This window comes from Anomaloglossus baeobatrachus, chromosome 2 (assembly GCF_048569485.1).
Source record: "Anomaloglossus baeobatrachus isolate aAnoBae1 chromosome 2, aAnoBae1.hap1, whole genome shotgun sequence".
In the NCBI taxonomy this organism is placed as follows: domain Eukaryota; kingdom Metazoa; phylum Chordata; class Amphibia; order Anura; family Aromobatidae; genus Anomaloglossus; species Anomaloglossus baeobatrachus.
Genome location: NC_134354.1, coordinates 541,036,960 through 541,056,292, shown reverse-complemented (window position 1 = coordinate 541,056,292; position 19,333 = coordinate 541,036,960). Strand labels below are relative to the sequence as shown.

Genomic DNA, 19,333 nt, shown 5'->3' with positions numbered 1-19,333 from the left:
GCTCTCTCTGACAAGGTGCAGTTTTGGCTGCAGTTTTGGCTGCAGTTTTGGCTGCATTTTGTGAACACGAAAAAGAAGCAGCGTGCGCATGTAGCCTAAGTGTACCGCAGCTGCGGGTGCACTTAGTCCAGGGAGTTGTCCCCTCCCCCCGCCACAGGTGGAATGCTATGCAGGTGTCTGCAATCACAGCCCATGTGCATCCAGTCAGTGTGACCTTTGCTCCAGTTTCCTGTCAGGGAGCCAGTGTGCAGATTCTGACGCCTGCTGTACCCGGTCACAGAACGTGTATCAACTCAGAGCCTGCCAGAGGGACTGAGGAATGCTCTGGGGCTCTGGAAAAATCTGAATTATCTCACCTCAGCTCCTGTGGAGATGGCAGTCTGGTCACGCTGGTGCGGAGCGAATATCAACTCAAAGCCTGCAAGAGGGGCTGAGGAAGTTTTCATCTGCTCTGGGCTCTGGAAAATCAGTGCCATGAGACCTGTCGTCCAGTGAGTAACAGCCCAGGATCCAGCGTCGCAGGAGGGGGTACGAGGAGGCAACACTCCGCGTTCCCGCCTGTTGATGGTTTTGGGAAATCGGTCCCCGAAGGAACTGTCGCCCTCTAAAAACAAAAAATTCTTGCTGCAGTAGTCTGCAGAGATGTGCCTCCTATAGACACTAAGCTAAAACTGAGGTTGCCTGGCCCGGCCAGGGGGTGTATACTGCAGAGGAGGAGCTATGCTTTTGCATCTACTTAGTGTCCTCCTATGGATAGGCAGCATAACACCCATGGTCCTGTGTCCCCCAATGAGGCGTCAGAGAAAAATAGCAAGTAAATATAGAGGTTATGCACTACCTGAAATACACACCTCTTACAGGGTTATTTACAAAACTCACTGGTGGTCTCATTAATTGTATCCCCAATGATCAGCAAGTTATACCCTCCATAATAAGGGATGCTTTGATTTTTAGGGAGTAGGACTTTAAATACAGAGACTCCCAGACTGCTGGTGTACCAGTAATGTCGGTGGCCGGTCTGCTAGCCGTCGGGGGAATAATGTAAGGCACAAGAGCACAGCAGCCAATCAGCGACAACAGATGGCCTGCAAAACTCACACTTCCCTTTGACAAAACTTGGATTTCTGAGGAACATGTGAAAACTGTGGCCAATCAAAGAGTGCTAATTGACGGCAGTGCTCAAGTGGCACAACAATGTCACCCAGAGTGCCAGCAGACCTGCCGCCAACAGCGCTGGTACACCGACAACAGCGCTGGTACACCGACAACAGCGCTGGTACACCGCTAATGCAGGAAGCAAGTATCTTGGGGTTTTTTTTAGTATTAATTTACACTGGAGAATATAGTATTTAACAAAGGGTTGTTCAAGTAGTGGATAACCCCATTAATGTACATGTGACAGGTAGATCAGCGACTGTTTCCTACCTGCAGTCTTGGGTTTGCGATGTGTGCATGTCTAAATGAAACCAGTTCTGAACAAGCGGCACCATTCTTCTCTTCAATAACCTCTGACACCTAGATTATTACAGAATACATAGAAATAATTCACAATGATCTAATAGCAAAATAAATATTACTGGAATACTTAAAACTACTTAGGGACAAAATGTAGAATTGGTGGAGGAAGGTTGAACTAGACTGACCTAGGTCTTTTTTCAAACTATGTAACTATGTATTAATAAGACAACATATCCATTAAAAGAAAAATATTTTATACTGTAATATAACAGGTGTTACACAGAATATGGTATTTTTTACCATTCAAGTTTTTCAGGGCAATTTTCATAAATCATCCAAAAACAAATTGCACAAATTATTTATGGACCAAAATGTTGTGGTGCTGGTAATATCAGCAAAGATAGTCCAGTCCATATATACAGCATGATGGGTCCACTTCAGATATTGGATCAAAAGATTGCAGTGATATTTTTTGATGGGTGAAACCACCCACAGGCGTCCGTCACAAGTCAGTGTGTTTTCACAAGAGATTTTCATCAGTGTTCTGGATCTGAATTTCATCCACTTTTGATCAGTGTGTCTGGATTGTACCATCTGTGGGTCACCCATTCTTCTTGCAAAGAAATACTGATAGAGAATTTAGATTCCGAGCCCCAATGGGGACAGCGATGTGAAATTAAAGGGGTATTACCATCTCCAAGATCATATCCCAATATGTAGTAGGTATATTAGTAATATCAGCAAATACCTCCAATTAGAAATGAGTATAGTTCTTCTGATTCACTATGTCACTTACCTCATGAGCAGGGCATTGCAGGACCTTAGGTAACAATGGTTACCACCACGCATATAGTGACAGTTAGTTGCTTGTGGTCATAACTATGGATACCTATGTCCTGCAATGCCCTGAACATGAGGCAAGACACATAGTGAATCAGAGGAACTATACAACATTTCTAATAGGAACACAATGTTTCCGCACGGTCTCAATCCTTGAACTTCGCATCCTTTTTGTAGTATCCCATTTTCCTTTTGTTTTATAATTTTTTTTTCTTCATTTAAATATTTTTAACTCGTATTGTTTTTGTTTTTTCAGATTTAGTTATTCACAATTTTTCGGTGGGCCTGCGTGTTTTTTGTCATCTGTGGACACACTATTGAAACAGCTTCTGTCTAATTAATCTATCTGAACCCAGCGATCAGCGCTTTCCATGACAATTGAATTACTTGTACTTATTGATTGGACTAGATCTGTGCTATTGTTATTCGTATGTGCCATTGCAAACTTGGTCTTACTTTGGTATTTAATGGCTGGCCTGGTTTACATGTTTCGAGGACCAACCGCTTAATCATAACCTCAAGGTTATGATTAAAGGCCACTTTACACGCTGCGATATCGGTAGATATCGCTAGCGTGGGTACCAACCCCCATCGGTTGTGCGACATGGGCAAATCGCTGCCCATGGCGCACAACATCGGCCGGACCCGTCACACTACTTACCTGCTCTGCGACGTCGCTGTGACCAGCGAACCGCCTCCTTTCTAAGGGAGCGGTCCGTGCGGCATCACAGCGACGTCACTAAGCGGCCGCCCAATCAAAACGGAGGGGCGGAGATGAGCGGGACGTAACATCCCGCCCACCTCCTTCCTTCCGCATTGCGGGCGGCGGCAGGTAAGGTGAGGTTCCTCGTTCCTGCCGCGTCACACGGAGTGATGTGTGCTGCCGCAGGAGCGACGAACTACATCGTACACGCTGCAGCAGCGATATTTGGGAATGGACCCCCATGTCACCGATGAGCGATTTTGAACGTTTTTGTGACGATTTAAAATCGCTCATAGGTGTCACACAGAATGTCATCGCTAATGCGGCCGGATGTGCGTCACAAATTCCGTGACCCCAACGACGTCGCATTAGCGATGTCGTAGCGTGTAAAGCGGCCTTTAGACGTTGTTTCTTGAAAACATGTAAACCCGATCCAGGTGTATTTTTTGTCTGTCTCCTCCATGTTCACAGTTTGTATTTTTAATATGACCTAAATGAGTTAATTTTCAGTGCTGGATCCTTTCCCTTTTTGTTTGTTCCCTGTAGGGATTTAAGGTCCTTGTGGTGCAATCTCATCACAGCCTTATCTAAAGAAGCGTGTAAAGACGCGAAACGCGTATCATTTATTTGGGACCCCCTTCCCCGGCAACCTTACACTGCACTAAGGAACTTTATGCTACTGGTATGCTTTCTGATTGTTCTTTTCTCCCTGTGATGGCTTTTACACATGATGACCATGTGTCTGTATTATACTATGTTCATTGTATTCATCACAGTTTGATTCATGTATTGTAAAGAATATACAATATAATGTGCTGTCCTGTATTGTATTCACTTACTGTTATTGCGTATGAATAAATTCACATTTGTTCTTTTGCAACTACTTCTCCACTTCTCTTCTAATAGAAGTTATTTGCCAATTCTTCTTATTACACCTATTACATATTGGGATAGGATCTTGGAGATGGGAACACCCCTTTAATAAAAAGAGGATGGCTTCCACAAATGGATAATGATCCTAAACACAAGTCAAAATCCACAATAGATGACCTCAGGCACAAGCTGTAGGTTTTACAATGGCCCTCACAGTCTCCTGATCTGAACATGATTGAAAATCTGTGGCTAGACCTCAAAAGAGCAGTGCATGCAAGACAACCAAGGAATCTCACAGAACTGGAAGACCTTTCCAAGAATGCATGAAAATCCCTCAAACAAGAATGGAAATACTTTTGGCTGGCCTCAAAAAGCATTTACAAGCTGTGATACTTGTCACAGGGGGTGCTACTAGACACCCATGCAGGGTGCCTAAACTTTTGCAATTGCCCATTTTACTTTTCATTTTTGTAAATGTTTTATTATATCTTTTCATGGGATAAAACTGAAGATGTGACACTTTCATATGATGTACAGTAGTCAGTGTACAGCTTGTATAACAGTGTAAATTTGGTGCCCTCTAAATAACCCAACACCCAGCCATTAATGTCTAAACCACTGGCAGCAAAAGTGAGTACACTCCTAAGTGAAAATGGGCAAATTATTCCCAAAGTGTCAATATTTTATGTGGCCACCATTATTTTCAAATCACTGCCTTATCGCTCTTGGGCATGGATTTCACTAGAGCTTCACAGGAGACACTGGATCCTCTTCCACTCTTCCATGAATACATCACAGAGCTGGTGGACGTTAGAGACCTTACACTTCTCCAACTTCCATTTGAGGATGCCCCACAGATGCCCAATAAGGTTTAGGTCTGGCTACTTGTTTGGCCAGTCCAGCACCTTTACTCTCAGTCTCTTTAGCAAAACGGTGGTCATTTTGGAAGTATGTTTGGGGTCATTATGTTGGAATACTGCCCTGCAGTCCAGTTTCCAAAGGGGGGAATCATGCACTGATTAACTATGGCACAATACATGGTGGCATTTATAGTTTGCTCTATGAATTGTAGCTCCTCACAGCCAGCAGCACTCATACAGTCCCAAATTATGACATTCTCACCACCATGCTTAACTGTAGGCAAGACACACTTGTCTTTGCACTCCTCACCTAGTTGCTAACACACACGCTTGTCACCATACTAACAAAATATGTTTAACTTGGTCCCATCAGTAATCCATGTCCTTAGTCTGATTGTCTTCAGCAAACCGTTTGTGGGCTTTCTTGTGCATCATCTCTAGAAGAAGCTTCCTTTTGGGATAGCAGCCATGCAGACCAATTTGATGCAGTGTAGGGTCTATGGTCTGAGCACTGACAGGCTGACCCCCCCCAACCCCTATAACCTCTGCAGCAATGCTGGCAGCACTCATAAGTCTATTTTGAAAAGACAACCTCTGGATATAACGCTGAGCACATGCACACAACTTCTTTCGTCGACCATGGCAAGGCCTGTTCTGAGTGGAATCCGTCTTTTTAAACTGCTGTATGGTATTGGTCACTGTGCTGCAGCTCTGTTTCAGGGTGTTGGCAATCTTATAACCTAGGCCATATTTATGCAGAGCATATAGATGGCCTAGGTTACAAGAAAAATTCTGTTTTCAGCTACTCAGAGAATTCTATGCCATGAAGTGTAATTTTGAACCTTAAGTGACCAGTATGAGAGAGTGTGTGAGGGATAACACCAATTATAACAAACCTGCCCCCCCCATTCACACCTGAGATCTTGTAAGGCCTCTGTCACACGTTTGTGCCTCCGGTACGTGTTTTGCAGTTTTTTCACGTACCAGAGACACGTACACACGTACACCAATGTTACCCTATGGTAACAGGCACATTAACATAAATCCACACAGAACAGGTGTCCGTGTGGATTGTACGTTTCTACATGTTTAAAAAACGCCGACATGTCCGTTTTTCTCTGGCATCATGAGTGTCACACGGCCCGCACCCTTACCAGACGGATGAAGTATGGATGCGGTCCCGTGTGACACGCGCCGGAGAAACACGTGTCATTATTTTAAAATAAAATAAAAAAACTCACCTCCTTCAGTCCTGCAGAATCTTCCGCTGTTAACAGTTGCTGCCGGCCGCCGCTCATTATGAGCGTGTTAAGGAGGTGGGCGTGATGTCATGGGCGCTGATCTCCGCCCCTCCGCTCGGCCGGAAGCAGCAACAGCGGGGAGTGGGTGGGGCCGGAGCCGAAGATTAGTACCCTGGACAGTAGCAAGGACTACGTGAGTATGTAAATTACCAGTTCTCTGTGTGTTATCGCGGATAGCACACGGAGAACACACGTGGCCCGCACGTACCGGAGACACGTACTTACCTAACACAACACGCAAGGAAAATACGTGTCTCGCAGCACGTGCGTGATTTTCACGTGAGTGTGGCAGAGGCCTAAAACTAATGAGTCACATGACACTGCGGACGGAAAATGGACAATTTGGTTATTTTCACTTAGGGGTGTACTCAATTTTGTTGCCAGTGGTTTAGACAGTAATAGCTGTGTATTGAGTTAGAGAGCACACTAAATTTACACTGTACTTGCTCATTTTTTTGATATACTGTGTGTGTGTGTGTGTGTGTGTGTGTGTGTGTGTGTGTGTGTGTGTGTGTGTGTAAATTAGGTAATTTCTACAAAGGCAGTAAATAAATAAATAAATAAAACTAGCAGTACCTGTTGTAAATATTGATTGATGGTTATATGCGCCATTTTCACCACCAAATTATGAAACACGGGACCTGTTAGAAAAAAAATGCCAGAAACAGTGATGAATATGCGCAGGACCTGCAGAAAGATGTCTCACCCATACAGAACAGCCCCAACAACCTTGTACAGTGCAGGAGTCATACTGTATATAAGACCAGTCCAATGGCACTTACCAATCACAAATAAGTAACGTATATGAATATGGCACGTAAAAGAGTTTTTCACTGCTGCACAGCCCATAAAGCCATTCCTGGGTTTAGCTTACAAATAGAGATGAGTGAATCTTAGGCTCGGGGTTCGGGCTCGGAAAATGACATGAAAATCACCTTGGTGAGTCGAGTGTTGTGCTGGTGTCTGAGTGATGCGCAGCATTGTCTGCGCTGCAGGAAGTGTGTGATCGGCTCAAAATTGGCTTACATTCAGCATTCTGAGATGCTTTATTCGCTCATCTCTATTTACAAATACCGAGGTAAAAAACTCTCCAAAAGTCAGCGACTGCAAATGGCCTATAAGGCTATGTGCACACGGTGCATTTTTCGCGGCGTTTTTCGGGTGCATTTTTTTGTCTAAAAACTGCATGACTTTACTTCCCCAACAAAGTCTATGAGTTTTCATTTTTGCTGCCCGCACAGTGCAGTTTTGTTTTAGGTGCGTTTTTGTGGTGACCACAAAGATGCAACATGTCAATTATTTCTGCGTTTTTGCCAGCGTTTTTCACCCATGCAATGCATTGGAAAAAATGCAACAAAAATGCAGCAAAAAAAGGTGCAAAAAATGCATGCTTTTTTTTTTTATGCGTTTTTTACCATGGGTGCATTATGGTGCATTTTTTAGCAGCCAAAAACGTTGCATCTTTGGGGTCACAAAATAAGGCAACGTGCGCACATACCCTAACGCTACGTTCCCACCATGAGCTTTTGGTGAGTGCTTGATGTTGCAGAATTTCTGCCCCTATTGTGTAAATTAGGTCAGTTGCATTTTTTTACATGTGTTTTTTTAATGTTTTTGACACTGCATATTTTGTCTATTGTTGTGTGTCATGTTTTAAATAAAGCTGCTTTGATTTTAATAGCGCTTGGTATTTGGCTTTGACAAAACTTGAATGATATACTTATGTGTGGATTTATGCTGTGTTTCCGCAACGGAAAGGCACTACATTTGCATGTTTTTCTTACTTCCACCGTAGGTCAGTTCAAGCTTAGTAAAGAAGAAGCGTGTGCTTCGGCAGCACATATACTAAAAAAAAATAAAAAATTGGAACGATACAGAGAAGATTAGCATGGCCCCTGCGCAAGGATGACACGCAAATTCGTGAAGCGTTCCATATATAAAAAAAAAAAAAGAAGCGTAGTGGGCCGGAAATTTCTACAAATCCCATTCACTTTGCTGGAACTGTAGGACGCTGCGTTTTTGATGCAATGAAAATACACAAAACCTCAGTAAAGCCTCATTGTGTGCACACAGCCTTATTATTAGAGTGCTGCACATTATAAAGAAAATCTATACTTTCCTCCCGACCAGGGACTCTCCGGCCTGTGTCCCCGATACACACAATGTCACATTACTTTGTGCGGCACTCTGAGTTGTCCTCTACTGCAAAATCCCTATCCGGTGCACAACACAAATTATTCCCAATTCTAAAAAGGGGCATTGATTTTGAAATATACATATTCTCCTTTCCTCTCGCTTTCAATGTCAAAGGGAGTGAAAACGTCATCTGCACAGGTTTTGTTTGGTGTCATTGGCCCTGCTCACCACTGAAGTGGAAGCGGGGAGTGTCAGATATCCCATGAACATATAGATTATATCCCACAGGACCACTAGGACGCCCACTAGTGTGTGTATGAGTGTGGCAGAGCATTGTGTGCATGCGTGTGCCAGAGCATTGCGAGCGGGCGAGCATCAGAGCATTGCGGGCGTGCATGCAGCAGAGCATTGTTTGCATATGTGTGGCAGAACATTGCGGGCGTGCGGCCGAGCATTGGGGGGGGTGCGTGCACGCAGAGCATGGCAGGTGGGCGTGCGTCAGAGCATTGCAGGTGTGCGTGCAGCAGAGCATTGTGTGCGTGCGTGCAGCAGAGCATTGTGTGCGTGCGTGCGGCAGAGCACTGTGTGCGTGCATGCGGCAGAGCATTGCGGGCGTGCATGCGGCAGAGCATTGCGGGCGTGCATGCGGCAGAGCATTGCGGGCGTGCATGCGGCAGAGCATTGCGGGCGTGCATGCGGCAGAGCATTGCGGGCGTGCATGCGGCAGAGCATTGCGGGCGTGCATGCGGCAGAGCATTGCGGGCGTGCATGCGGCAGAGCATTGCGGGCGTGCCTGCGGCAGAGCATTGCGGGCGGGCGTGTGGCAGAGCATTGCGGGCGGGCGTGTGGCAGAGCATTGTGGGCGGGCGTGCGTGTGGCAGAGCATTGCGGGCGTGCATGTGGCAGAGTATTGCGAGCGTGCGTGCAGCAGAGCATTATGTGAATGCATGTGGTAGAGCATGGTGGGTGGGCGTGCGTCAGAGCATTGCGGGCGTGCATGCGGCAGAGCATTGCAGGCGGGAGTGTGGCAGAACATCGTGTGCGTGCGTGTGGCAGAGCATTGTGTGCGTACGTGTGGCAGAGCATTGCGGGTGTGCGTGTGGTAGAGCATGGCGGGTGGCCGTGCGTCAGAGCATTGTGTGCGTGCGTGTGGCAGAGCATTGTGTGTGGGCATGCGTGCGTCAGAGCATTGCAGGTGGACGTCTACATCGCAGAGCATTGAGTGCGTGAGTGTGGCAGAGCATTGCTGGCGGGCGTGCATACGGCAGAGCATTGTGTGTGTGCGTGCGGTAGAGCACGGCGGGCGTGTGGCCGTCAGAGCATTGCGTGTGGGCGTGCGTGCGGCACAGAATTGCGTGTGGGCGTGCGTGCGGCATTGCATGTGGGCGTGCGTGCGGCAGAGCATTGCATGTGGGCGTGAGTGCGGCAGAGCATTGCGTGCGGGTGTGCGTGCATGCATGCAGCACAGCATTGCGGGCGGACGTGTGCAGCAGAGCATTGCTGGTATGGGGGCGTGCAAAGCGCTGTGGGGAGCACTATGCAGCTCGCCTTTGTGACACTTTGGACATTAGGATTACTTTGCAGTCACTATCAAAATAGCTCCGTACTGTGTCCCTAAACTTCATTCTCATCCTGATGGAAACATCCAGATTGGGAGGGGAGACGACATCACACGAGAGCAGCCCCCTGAAGACCACGAAACGCGTTGGGATGCGGTGGTTGTCTGTCTGTCCAGGATTACTATGGGTAAGCACTAAAATTGTATTATGATGGTGTGTGCATATGTAATTATGACGCAAACGGCACATATCTGTCTAACTTTGCTACCTTCACACTGGAAATCCACCAGACTTCCCTTTTGCTCTGGATGTCTTATCTGATACCTGTATGTTATTTATGCACAATTTTTAGATCTCTCTGTGTGTAATATGCAATAATTATATCTTTTTTTCCATATCAGATGATCTGGTGTGAGATTAGTTTTTCAAACATATTAGCTAGGTTGCTTTCCCTTTCTTCTGATTTGCTCTTCCAGGGAGCAACCACATGTAATTGAAACATGTTCAAGGGGATTTCATGTGTTCCATTTCGCTTTCCACTTTTACTGCAGCTGTAAAGTGAGCTATTTCTACAGCAGGATTTCAGCAGCTGCTCCCCCTAGTGTTTAAGAGAGGAAAATATCTAACTTTTTATTTTTTTTTATATTTTGCTCAATTAAACACAAATAATATTTAACAAAACATTAAAACTTTACATTTTTTCAGTTATTGTATTTTTTTTTGGACGACACCTTCCCTTTAATAGGCAGTGACTAGACTGCAGGTCCAGTATGTGCCCCATTACTCATACAGGGGATGTGGGTCCCACTGGTCAGACCCCACAGTTCTCGCCTATCCTGTGTATACACGTGGAGCAGGGGGTCACCCGGCACACGCTGGGGCACAGCTTCCCCACACTGGTGTATAGCAGGCTACACTACAAGGTGGCGCCCATGTGCAGGGACTGCTCACTGAATGTGGGAGGAATGTTTGCCTGATGTCCCCCAGTGATGGCTGCCTAGCCTGGGATAGTGCTGGGCTCTGGGCCACCCACTCCGGAGAGCAGCATTTCAGCAGCGCCATGAATCAGCTACGAAAACACACACTGCCCACATAGATACCGGCGGACATTCACAAGATCACCACTGACCATTCAATTAAACTTACCCTAAAGTATCGCGCATGCCCCGAACACGGATCAACGGCAACTACTGATGACGTAACGGCCTCTCCGGCGAGTACCGTCTGTCACCGAAATGCGCCTGCGCATAGAACTCCAGCGTCATTTGTAATGTCTGGCGGTGAGAGACCTCATGGCGCATGCGCGATGTCTGCTTGGTGAGTTCCCGAGATGTAGCGGCGGCTGTGTCCCGGTGTTACCGGAAGAAATGGGCGCTGCAAGTAGTCAGTGTAGACTGGGCATCCGGAGATATGTGACCAGTGGCGTCCGTGTCGGTACTGTGCCAGGGCTCCAGAACGTGAGGCCTGTCGTGTGAGAGTATTTCTCCCCGCAGTATGGAGGAGGTTACATATAGGAGGAAGCCTGTGCCTGCCTGGCTGCTCCTGTGCGGTGTGTACTGTGTGTAACCAGCTTCTGCCAGTGGCACATTAATAAAGCCGTCCACCCTGTATGACATATGTACCTAGTGCCAGTGATGGCAGCTGTCAGGTGACTACTGCCAGTGTTACCCCCCATCTGCACTGGGGAGGAAGCTGTACCCGTCACCTGGGGGAGGCTGTGCCCGTCACCTGTGGGGGAGGCTGTGCCCGTCACCTGTGGGGGAGGCTGTACCCGTCACCTGTGGGGGAGGCCTGTACCCGTCACCTGTGGGGGAAGCCTGTACCCGTCACCTGTGGGGGAGGCCTGTACCCGTCACCTGTGGGGGAGGCCTGTACCCGTCACCTGTGGGGGAGGCCTGTACCCGTCACCTGTGGGGGAGGCCTGTACCCGTCACCTGTGGGGGAGGCCTGTACCCGTCACCTGTGGGGGAGGCCTGTACCCGTCACCTGTGGGGGAGGCCTGTACCCGTCACCTATGGGGGAGGCCTGTACCCGTCACCTGTGGGGGAGGCCTGTACCCGTCACCTGTGGGGGAGGCCTGTACCCGTCACCTGTGGGGGAGGCCTGTACCCGTCACCTGTGGGGGAGGCCTGTACCCGTCACCTGTGGGGGAGGCCTGTACCCGTCACCTGTGGGGGAGGCCTGTACCCGTCACCTGTGGGGGAGGCCTGTGCCCGTCACCTGTGGGGGAGGCCTGTGCCCGTCACCTGTGGGGGAGGCTGTGCCCGTCACCTGTGGGGGAGGCTGTGCCCGTCACCTGTGGGGGAGGCTGTGCCCGTCACCTGTGGGGGAGGCTGTGCCCGTCACCTGTGGAGAAGGCTGTGCCCGTCACCTGTGGGGGAGGCCTGTGCCCGTCACCTGTGGGGGAGGCCTGTGCCCGTCACCTGTGGGGGAGGCCTGTGCCCGTCACCTGTGGGGGAGGCTGTGCCCGTCACCTGTGGGGGAGACTGTGCCCGTCACCTGTGGGGGAGGCCTGTGCCCGTCACCTGTGGGGGAGGCCTGTGCCCGTCACCTGTGGGGGAGGCCTGTGCCCGTCACCTGTGGGGGAGGCCTGTGCCCGTCACCTGTGGGGGAGGCCTGTGCCCGTCACCTGTGGGGGAGGCCTGTGCCCGTCACCTGTGGGGGAGGCTGTGCCCGTCACCTGTGGGGGAGTGTGGGAGAGGCTGTGCCCGTCACCTGTGGGGGAGGCCTGTGCCCGTCACCTGTGGGGGAGGCCTGTGCCCGTCACCTGTGGGGGAGGCCTGTGCCCGTCACCTGTGGGGGAGGCTGTACCTGTGGGAGGTTGTACTAGTCACCGGGTGAAAGGCTGTACTGTGTACCGATCACCGTGGGGGAGGGAGGCTGTATCTGTTACCTGGGGGGAGACCTCTGCTTGCCACCATCAGGGAGGCTGTATCTGTTACCTGTGGGAAGCTGTACTAGTCACCAGGTGAGAGGCTGTACTGTGTGCCCATCACCTGGTGGAGGCTGTACCCATCGCTCAGAGGGGGGCTGTGCCCATCAGGAATTGGGATGAGTTGTCCATAACAACCAAGTGACGTTCTCTTTTATCCAACTTGAGAGCAAGGCTGTGTTTGGTCTGTTGCTATGGGTGACGGCACTTCTAGTGTTCATAAATCACGTCCTTGTGCTTTGTCAGACTTTGCGGCAGCATTTTGCACATGTGGCACTTTGGAGCTGTTGTTCCTGTACACCCGGAGTGCCCGGACGGTTTCAGGTGATTCAGGAAGCAGAGGTGAGGGGACAGCTGGGCACCATCAGTGCCTGATTGGTAGCATGGCATGTGCCAGTGCACGTCACGGAGCCTGTGATACCTGTGATTGGCTCCATTATAAGCAGTTCACTGCTCCCTCACATCTAGTTCTTCAGTTTGTGGCGCGGAGAGCGCTGACCCCCTCATTGCAGTGTTCAGCGATGCCCTGCAGTCTGGGGCGTCTGTCCTCCTCCCTCCACCAGTCGCTTTCTAATAATGGTCACAGTAGACCCTCTCCCCTCTGCTGGCAGGAATGTCACCCCTCCGCTTTCTCTGGCAGAGCAAAAGAAAAACTAAAAAAAGGGTTTAATAGATTAGTAGCTAACAAAGGGAAGAAGAAGAATATTCATTGAGCCATCATGGCGTCGTATTCCAGAGCCTCTTCAGAATGACCATAATGTCATGTATTGAAGTGACAGGCCTGAAGTCAGTGCCCTGGCCCGTGTCCACTGGCAGCCGTCCTGCAGGGCACTGTGCAGCTGTTATCTGAGGACGCCGTAAGAACGTAAATCACCTTCCAGACGCTACATGGATGTAATACTTCCACATGAGAGTTGTCATTTAGCTCCTCACTGTGTCCTTGTGGCAAAACAGTATACACAAGAAGTTAGGGCAGAATTCACTTTCATGGATCTGTTTTCCTGTCCATTGTTTTACATAAAGAATGAAACCGGTACTCCCAAATGCATTTTGTTGGAGTATTTACCTTCTTTGTTATATTCGGATCCTTATTGATGTTGTGGAATAATGACAGATGAACAGATCTCTCAAATATGAGAGCAAATTCTTCCTAAGAAATGATGGAAGTAAGCAATATGAATGTTTTCTACGTTTTCAGTGTGCTCCGTCTGTAAAGAATACCCTTCACCAGGCTGAGGCTGCCCTCTTTATTTAAAGTCCCAACTGGTGATTTCTCTACATATTAGATATTGACAGAAGTGCACAGAACGGTCCCTAAAGTCCCCGAAAGGGCCTATCTCAGAGAATTCTGGTCTGTGGAGTCCGATATGCAGACAGGAATCCCACGCCCTGTTTCACAGCGATAATGCATGAGTTTCCGATTTGCAGCCACCTCGCGCTATCGCATCATTTACAAAGTGGTGACTGATCGGTAATGACTACCCACTTAGTGATGGAATAGGCAGTGCGGGGCTGAGTGTGAGATCTGGCACCTATACTATGAGGGGCAGCGGAGGGTTGTGGGATCCTGCGCTCTCAGTTTATAAAATAAAAAGGGCAGCCCCAGATTGGTGTTACTGTGGATACTCTTTAAGTCTATGTGCCCACAGGAGCTCGTACCTGCGGATATATCCGCAGCTTTACTGCAGCTGCCCGTCGGCATCACAGCGGAATAGCTGCGTTAAACCTGCGGGCATTCATGCGATTTACCTGCAGACGTCCCAGCCTCTATCTCCATAGTGGAGCGACGGGATTTCCGCAGGAATAATTGGCATGCAGTTATGTGCGGCTGCAGGACATCCGCAGTATATTCCGCAGTCGCACATTCCGCAGCACTCCCCATGTCCCTTAGGATAACATGGGGAGTTTCTGTACGTGCTGAAACCTGCGGATTTATCTGGAAAATCCAGATAAATCCGCAGGTTTTCCACGGCAAAACCCGCAGAAGCAAGCTCCCGTGGGCACATAGCCTAAAGGAAATATGTCACCGGATTTCCCAATAGAAGCTACAAACATTTTTAGGTCTATTAGACCTGAAGAGGCTGGTTTACTTACTTTGAAAATCCACATGAGAATGGCTTTTATTAACATGAGTATATTATGAGTCAAGGTTTAGAACGAAATAACTCATGAGTCCATTCATATTGCATGTCCACCCACCCTACCTAACTGCTGCAGCTTCCATAGAGTGGTGTGAGATCTCAGCCGCAGGGAGGAAGGTCACTGAGGAGCTGTCAATCACGTTATGAGGGTGACAATAGAGTTAAACTTTCTTGAAGGATTATACAATTAATCGGACATAGATTTATGAAGTAAGTATACCAACGACTTCAGGTCTAAGGGCGGCTTTGCACGTTGCGACATCGCAAGCCGATGCTGCGATGTCGCACGCGATAGTCCCCGCCCCCGTCGCAGGTATGATATCGTGTGATAGCTGGCGTAGCGAACATTATCGCTACGCCAGCTTCACATGCACTCACCTGCCCTGCGACCGTCGCTCTGGCCGGCGACCCGCCTCCTTCCTAAGGGGGCGGGTCGTGCGGCGTCACAGCGACGTCACACGGCAGGCGGCCAATAGCGGCGGAGGGGCGGAGATGAGCGGGACGTAAACATCCCGCCCACCTCCTTCCTTCCGCATATCCTACGGAAGCCGCGGTGACGCCGGTAGGAGATGTTCCTCGCTCCTGCGGCTTCACACACAGCGATGTGTGCTGCCGCAGGAGCGAGGAACAACATCGGACTGTCGCGTCAGCGTAATTATGGATTACGCCGACGCTGCACCGATGATACGATTACGACGATTTTGCGCTCATTAATCGTATCATCTAGGCTTTACACACTACGATGTCGCATGCGATGCCGGATGTGCGTCACTTTCAATTTGACCCCACCGACATCGCACCTGCGATATCGTAGTGTGCAAAGCCCGCCTAAGAGATCTCACAATACAAACTGCATACATTACTAAATCCAAGTGCTATGTGATTTTGTTCATGGACCCATAGACATGAATTGGCACCTTGTAGCTGAGAATCGGACCAAGATCAGACGTGTCAGTGATTTTGTGCAGACTCGGCCTGTAATACAGGGACATATGAGCTGCCCCATAGACTATATATAATAAGTAGATAGTTGGATAGAACTTGTACATAAACTGTCGTGTGAATGAGGCCTAACAGCGGAGAGGCGTAGCCAGGAGTTGTATTTCCCTGCAGCTGCTCGCCCCATGCCATGTATACAGATGGGTTGTGGTGCGTGCACCAGAATCTTAGGTATTTCCACTTTGTGTCTGTTTTGTATGCTGTAATAACAGATATCAGGGGTAAGAGTAGCTCCAAGCCATAATATTTTCTTTTTGTCCATGTTTGCACTTTGACCAGGATTTAATATTAACCCAGTAAACACAGCATGAACTATCTTGTAGTCTTCAGTTTGTGTTTATCTTCCGTAAAAGTCAGTGAAAACAGTGACCTGAAATCCAGCCTTGTACGCACTGCGCCTATGGTGATGTGCATTATGGCCGCTGAAACCAAATCTACACAGGTTTAATGCTTGTGCACATAAACCGGAGGCTAGGGTCACACGACCATTATATTTCCGGTCCGAGTGTGATCCGAAAAAACATCAGATCGCACTCGAACCAATGTTATTCTATGGCACCGTGCACATGTTCAATTTTTTTTTTTTTCTGCGGACCGAGTCTGCCTAAGGAAAACATTCCAGTATTACCGATTTGCATGTGTAAATTGCACTCGGCCATGCAAGTCAATGAGTTTGTTAAAAAAAATTGAACCGCACTCAGATGACATCCGAGTGTGGTCCGATTTTAACGGACTGACAGAATAGAGAAGATGGAGATATTTTTTCTATCTTCTGCACATTTGAGAAAATCAGGCTGGATTAGAGACTTATCAGAGTGTGTTTAGCATAACTGGACCAATTGTCTCGGATGAGAAATAAACAGTTGTGTGACCCTAGCCTTAAGGGTACTTCTCACATAGCGAGATCGCTAGCGAGATTGCTGCTGAGTCACGTTTTTTGTGACGTACCAGTGACCTCATCAGCGATCTCGCTGTGTGTGACACTAAGCAGCGACCTGCCCCTGCTGTGAAATCGCTGATCGTTACACACAGTGCTGGTTCATTTTTTGCTCGTTGCTCTCCCGCTGTGAAGCACACATCGCTGTGTTTGACAGCGAGAGAACAACGATCTGAATGTGCAGGGAGCCGGCGTCTGGAAGCTGCGGACACTGGTAACCAAGGTAAATATCGGGTAACTAAGCAAAGCGCTTTGCTTGGTTACCCGATATTTACCTTGGTTACTAGCATACGCCGCTCTCAGGCTGCCAGTGCTGGCTCCCTGCACTCGTAGCCAGAGTACACATTGGGTAACTAAGCGAAGCGCTTTGCTTAGTAACCTGATTTGTACCCTGGCTACGAGTGCAGGGAGCCAGCACTGAGCTGGTAACCAGGGTAAATATTGGGTAACCAAGCAAAGCATTTTGCTTAGTTACCCGATATTTACCTTGGTTACCAAGCGCAGCATCGTTTCCACGAGTCGCTGCGGGCTGGTGGTTGGTCGCTGGTGAGATCTGCCTGATTGACAGCTCACCAGCGACCACGTAGCGACACACCAGCAATCCTGACCAGGTCATATTGTGGTCGGAATTGCTGGTACGTCGTATAGTGAGACGGTACCCTTACATTGAAGAACAAGCCGGTGTAGCCCCATTATCATGCAATCATTCACTTATAAGACGTGTATTATGAGCTGTTATGTACTGGATTTCTTTTATGTGCCCTAGACTCTGAATAGGTGGCCAATGATCACTCATTGAGGACGTCTACTTGAAATCTTCTCCTCTGTGGTGTACCGAGCTGCGCTGCTATGGAACAAGACGCTCAGAGGAAAGCAAACTTTTCAACACTAGTTAGCCAAACCAATGGACTGACTAAAAGTTCTGCACTGGCCGCCAAACCCTCAGCTTCCAAAAAATTAATAATTAAGAATTTTAAAGGTAATGTACCAGTAATTGATTTGTGTAATGTGTGTTTTATAACAGCTAAGTTAATTAGCATGGTATAGTTCCAGATCGTAGAAATAACCTAAAGGAATTGTCCCACAAGCAAAGTTATTTTTAAAGTGAATTTTAATTAATAGATCTTGTAGCAATAATAACAAATGGATGTATTGAAATGTTCCTGTTCTAAGGTAATCTTATAAATGTGCCCGTGCTATTTACTGTGTAATGGCCGTGTCTGACCGTACAGGGACGTGGTCTGATCATACCACATCTCCTGAGCTGGGGGAGGAAGAATAAAAAAAGAATAAAGATATTACAGCATGGGATCAAAGATGATTCTTTTTGTGAGGTAAAGGATTTATTTTCCTAGTTTAATAATGTTTTATATTAAAAAAATAATTATTTGCAACCTCATGTTGTAAAGTTGTGGTATAATCAGACTATGTTCCTCTACGGTCAGACACAACAGTTAGGCTGCTTTCACACATCCGGTTTGAGCCGTGCGGCTCAATCCGGCTGTGAAACCTATGCAACGGATGCGGTGAAAACACCGCATCCTTTGCATAAGTTTTTTACATGCGGCCTGTCCGGTTTTTGCCGCTTGCGGCATGCTACTGAGCATGCGCAGTGGCAAAAAACCCATGCGGCGGCCGGTTGCGGTTTTTTTGCCGCATCCGGCATCCATAGGGATGCATTGGGAAAAGCGCCGCATCGGTCGGATGCGGCGCGATGCGGGTTTTTTTGCCGCACAAAAAAACGTGCCAGGCAACGTTCCATCCGGCCACCGCATCGGCTAAATCTGCCACATGCGGCAAAAACCGGACGGAACGCAAGGCCATGCGGCACTAATTAAAGTCTATGCAGGAAAAACGCAACCGGCAGCAAAAAAAAAAAACGGTTGCGTTTTTCCTACAAAGTGCCGGATTGTGCCGCATAGCAAAAACCGGAGGTGTGAAAGCAGCCTTACACAGTACAGAGCAGGGGCACATTTATAAGATCTCAGCACAGGAACATTTTTTTTAACCCCTTCACGATCTTGGATGTTCCCCTATGTCCTGGTTGGGAAGGGGTTCCCAACTGAGGACGTATGGGTTTGTCCTGGTGATTGTGCATGGCACAGGAACTGTGCCCATGCAATTGGCCCCGGGTGCTAAGCTTACATGACAGCCAAGCACCAACTCTCACAACCAGGAATGGTCCCCACGCCAAACCTGGCTGTTCATCCCCTAAATGCGATCATAGCATTTAGAAGGCTTGAAGAGGGAGCGCACTCCCGACCTCCGCAACATGATCACGAGGGACATATTGTTGCCATGGCAACCTGAGGTCATCAAGACAACCTTTGGGTCAGCTAGCCATGGCTAGCTCAGAGGCTTCTGTCAGTGTAAAACTAACAGGTATAATCCATTGCAATGTTGGTGCTTTGGAATAGATTATAACAGTTATCAGAGTAATAAAAGTTAATCTCATAAAGGGACAAAGTAAAAAAGCTTTTAAAAAAAAATTGAAAAAATATATTTTTTAAAATCACTTAAAAAACAAAAAATGAAAAAAAAATACCAATAAATATGCATTTTTATGTAAAGAAATAAACAAAAAGTACACATAT

At 48.0% G+C, this 19,333-nt stretch overlaps 2 protein-coding genes and 1 pseudogene across 3 annotated transcripts in view; 2 read left to right on the top strand and 1 right to left on the bottom strand.

The window, feature by feature from the left end:
• Window positions 1–10,959, bottom strand: part of PCID2 (PCI domain containing 2) — a 99,292-nt gene extending 88,333 nt beyond the window's left edge. Inside the window, exons 1-3 of the mRNA XM_075336646.1 lie at window positions 10,877–10,959; window positions 6,612–6,676; window positions 1,426–1,515 (exon numbers count right to left, since the gene is read on the bottom strand). Of these exons, the coding sequence (XP_075192761.1) occupies window positions 1,426–1,515; window positions 6,612–6,647 (126 nt within the window). The 5' untranslated portion in view covers window positions 6,648–6,676; window positions 10,877–10,959. The remainder of the gene's footprint in view (window positions 1–1,425; window positions 1,516–6,611; window positions 6,677–10,876) is intronic.
• On the top strand, window positions 7,876–7,975 carry LOC142292790 (U6 spliceosomal RNA; annotated as a pseudogene).
• A 19-nt stretch (window positions 10,960–10,978) lies between the features above and the next one.
• The window catches only part of CUL4A (cullin 4A), a 156,139-nt gene continuing 147,784 nt past the window's right edge, over window positions 10,979–19,333 (top strand). Inside the window, exons 1-2 of one of the 2 annotated variants that reach the window (XM_075336644.1) lie at window positions 10,979–11,047; window positions 17,506–17,718. In XM_075336644.1, the coding sequence (XP_075192759.1) occupies window positions 17,589–17,718 (130 nt within the window). In that variant the 5' untranslated portion in view covers window positions 10,979–11,047; window positions 17,506–17,588. Of the gene's footprint in view, window positions 11,048–11,085; window positions 11,280–17,505; window positions 17,719–19,333 lie in introns of those variants that run through there. The other variant, XM_075336645.1, reaches the window with a different exon arrangement.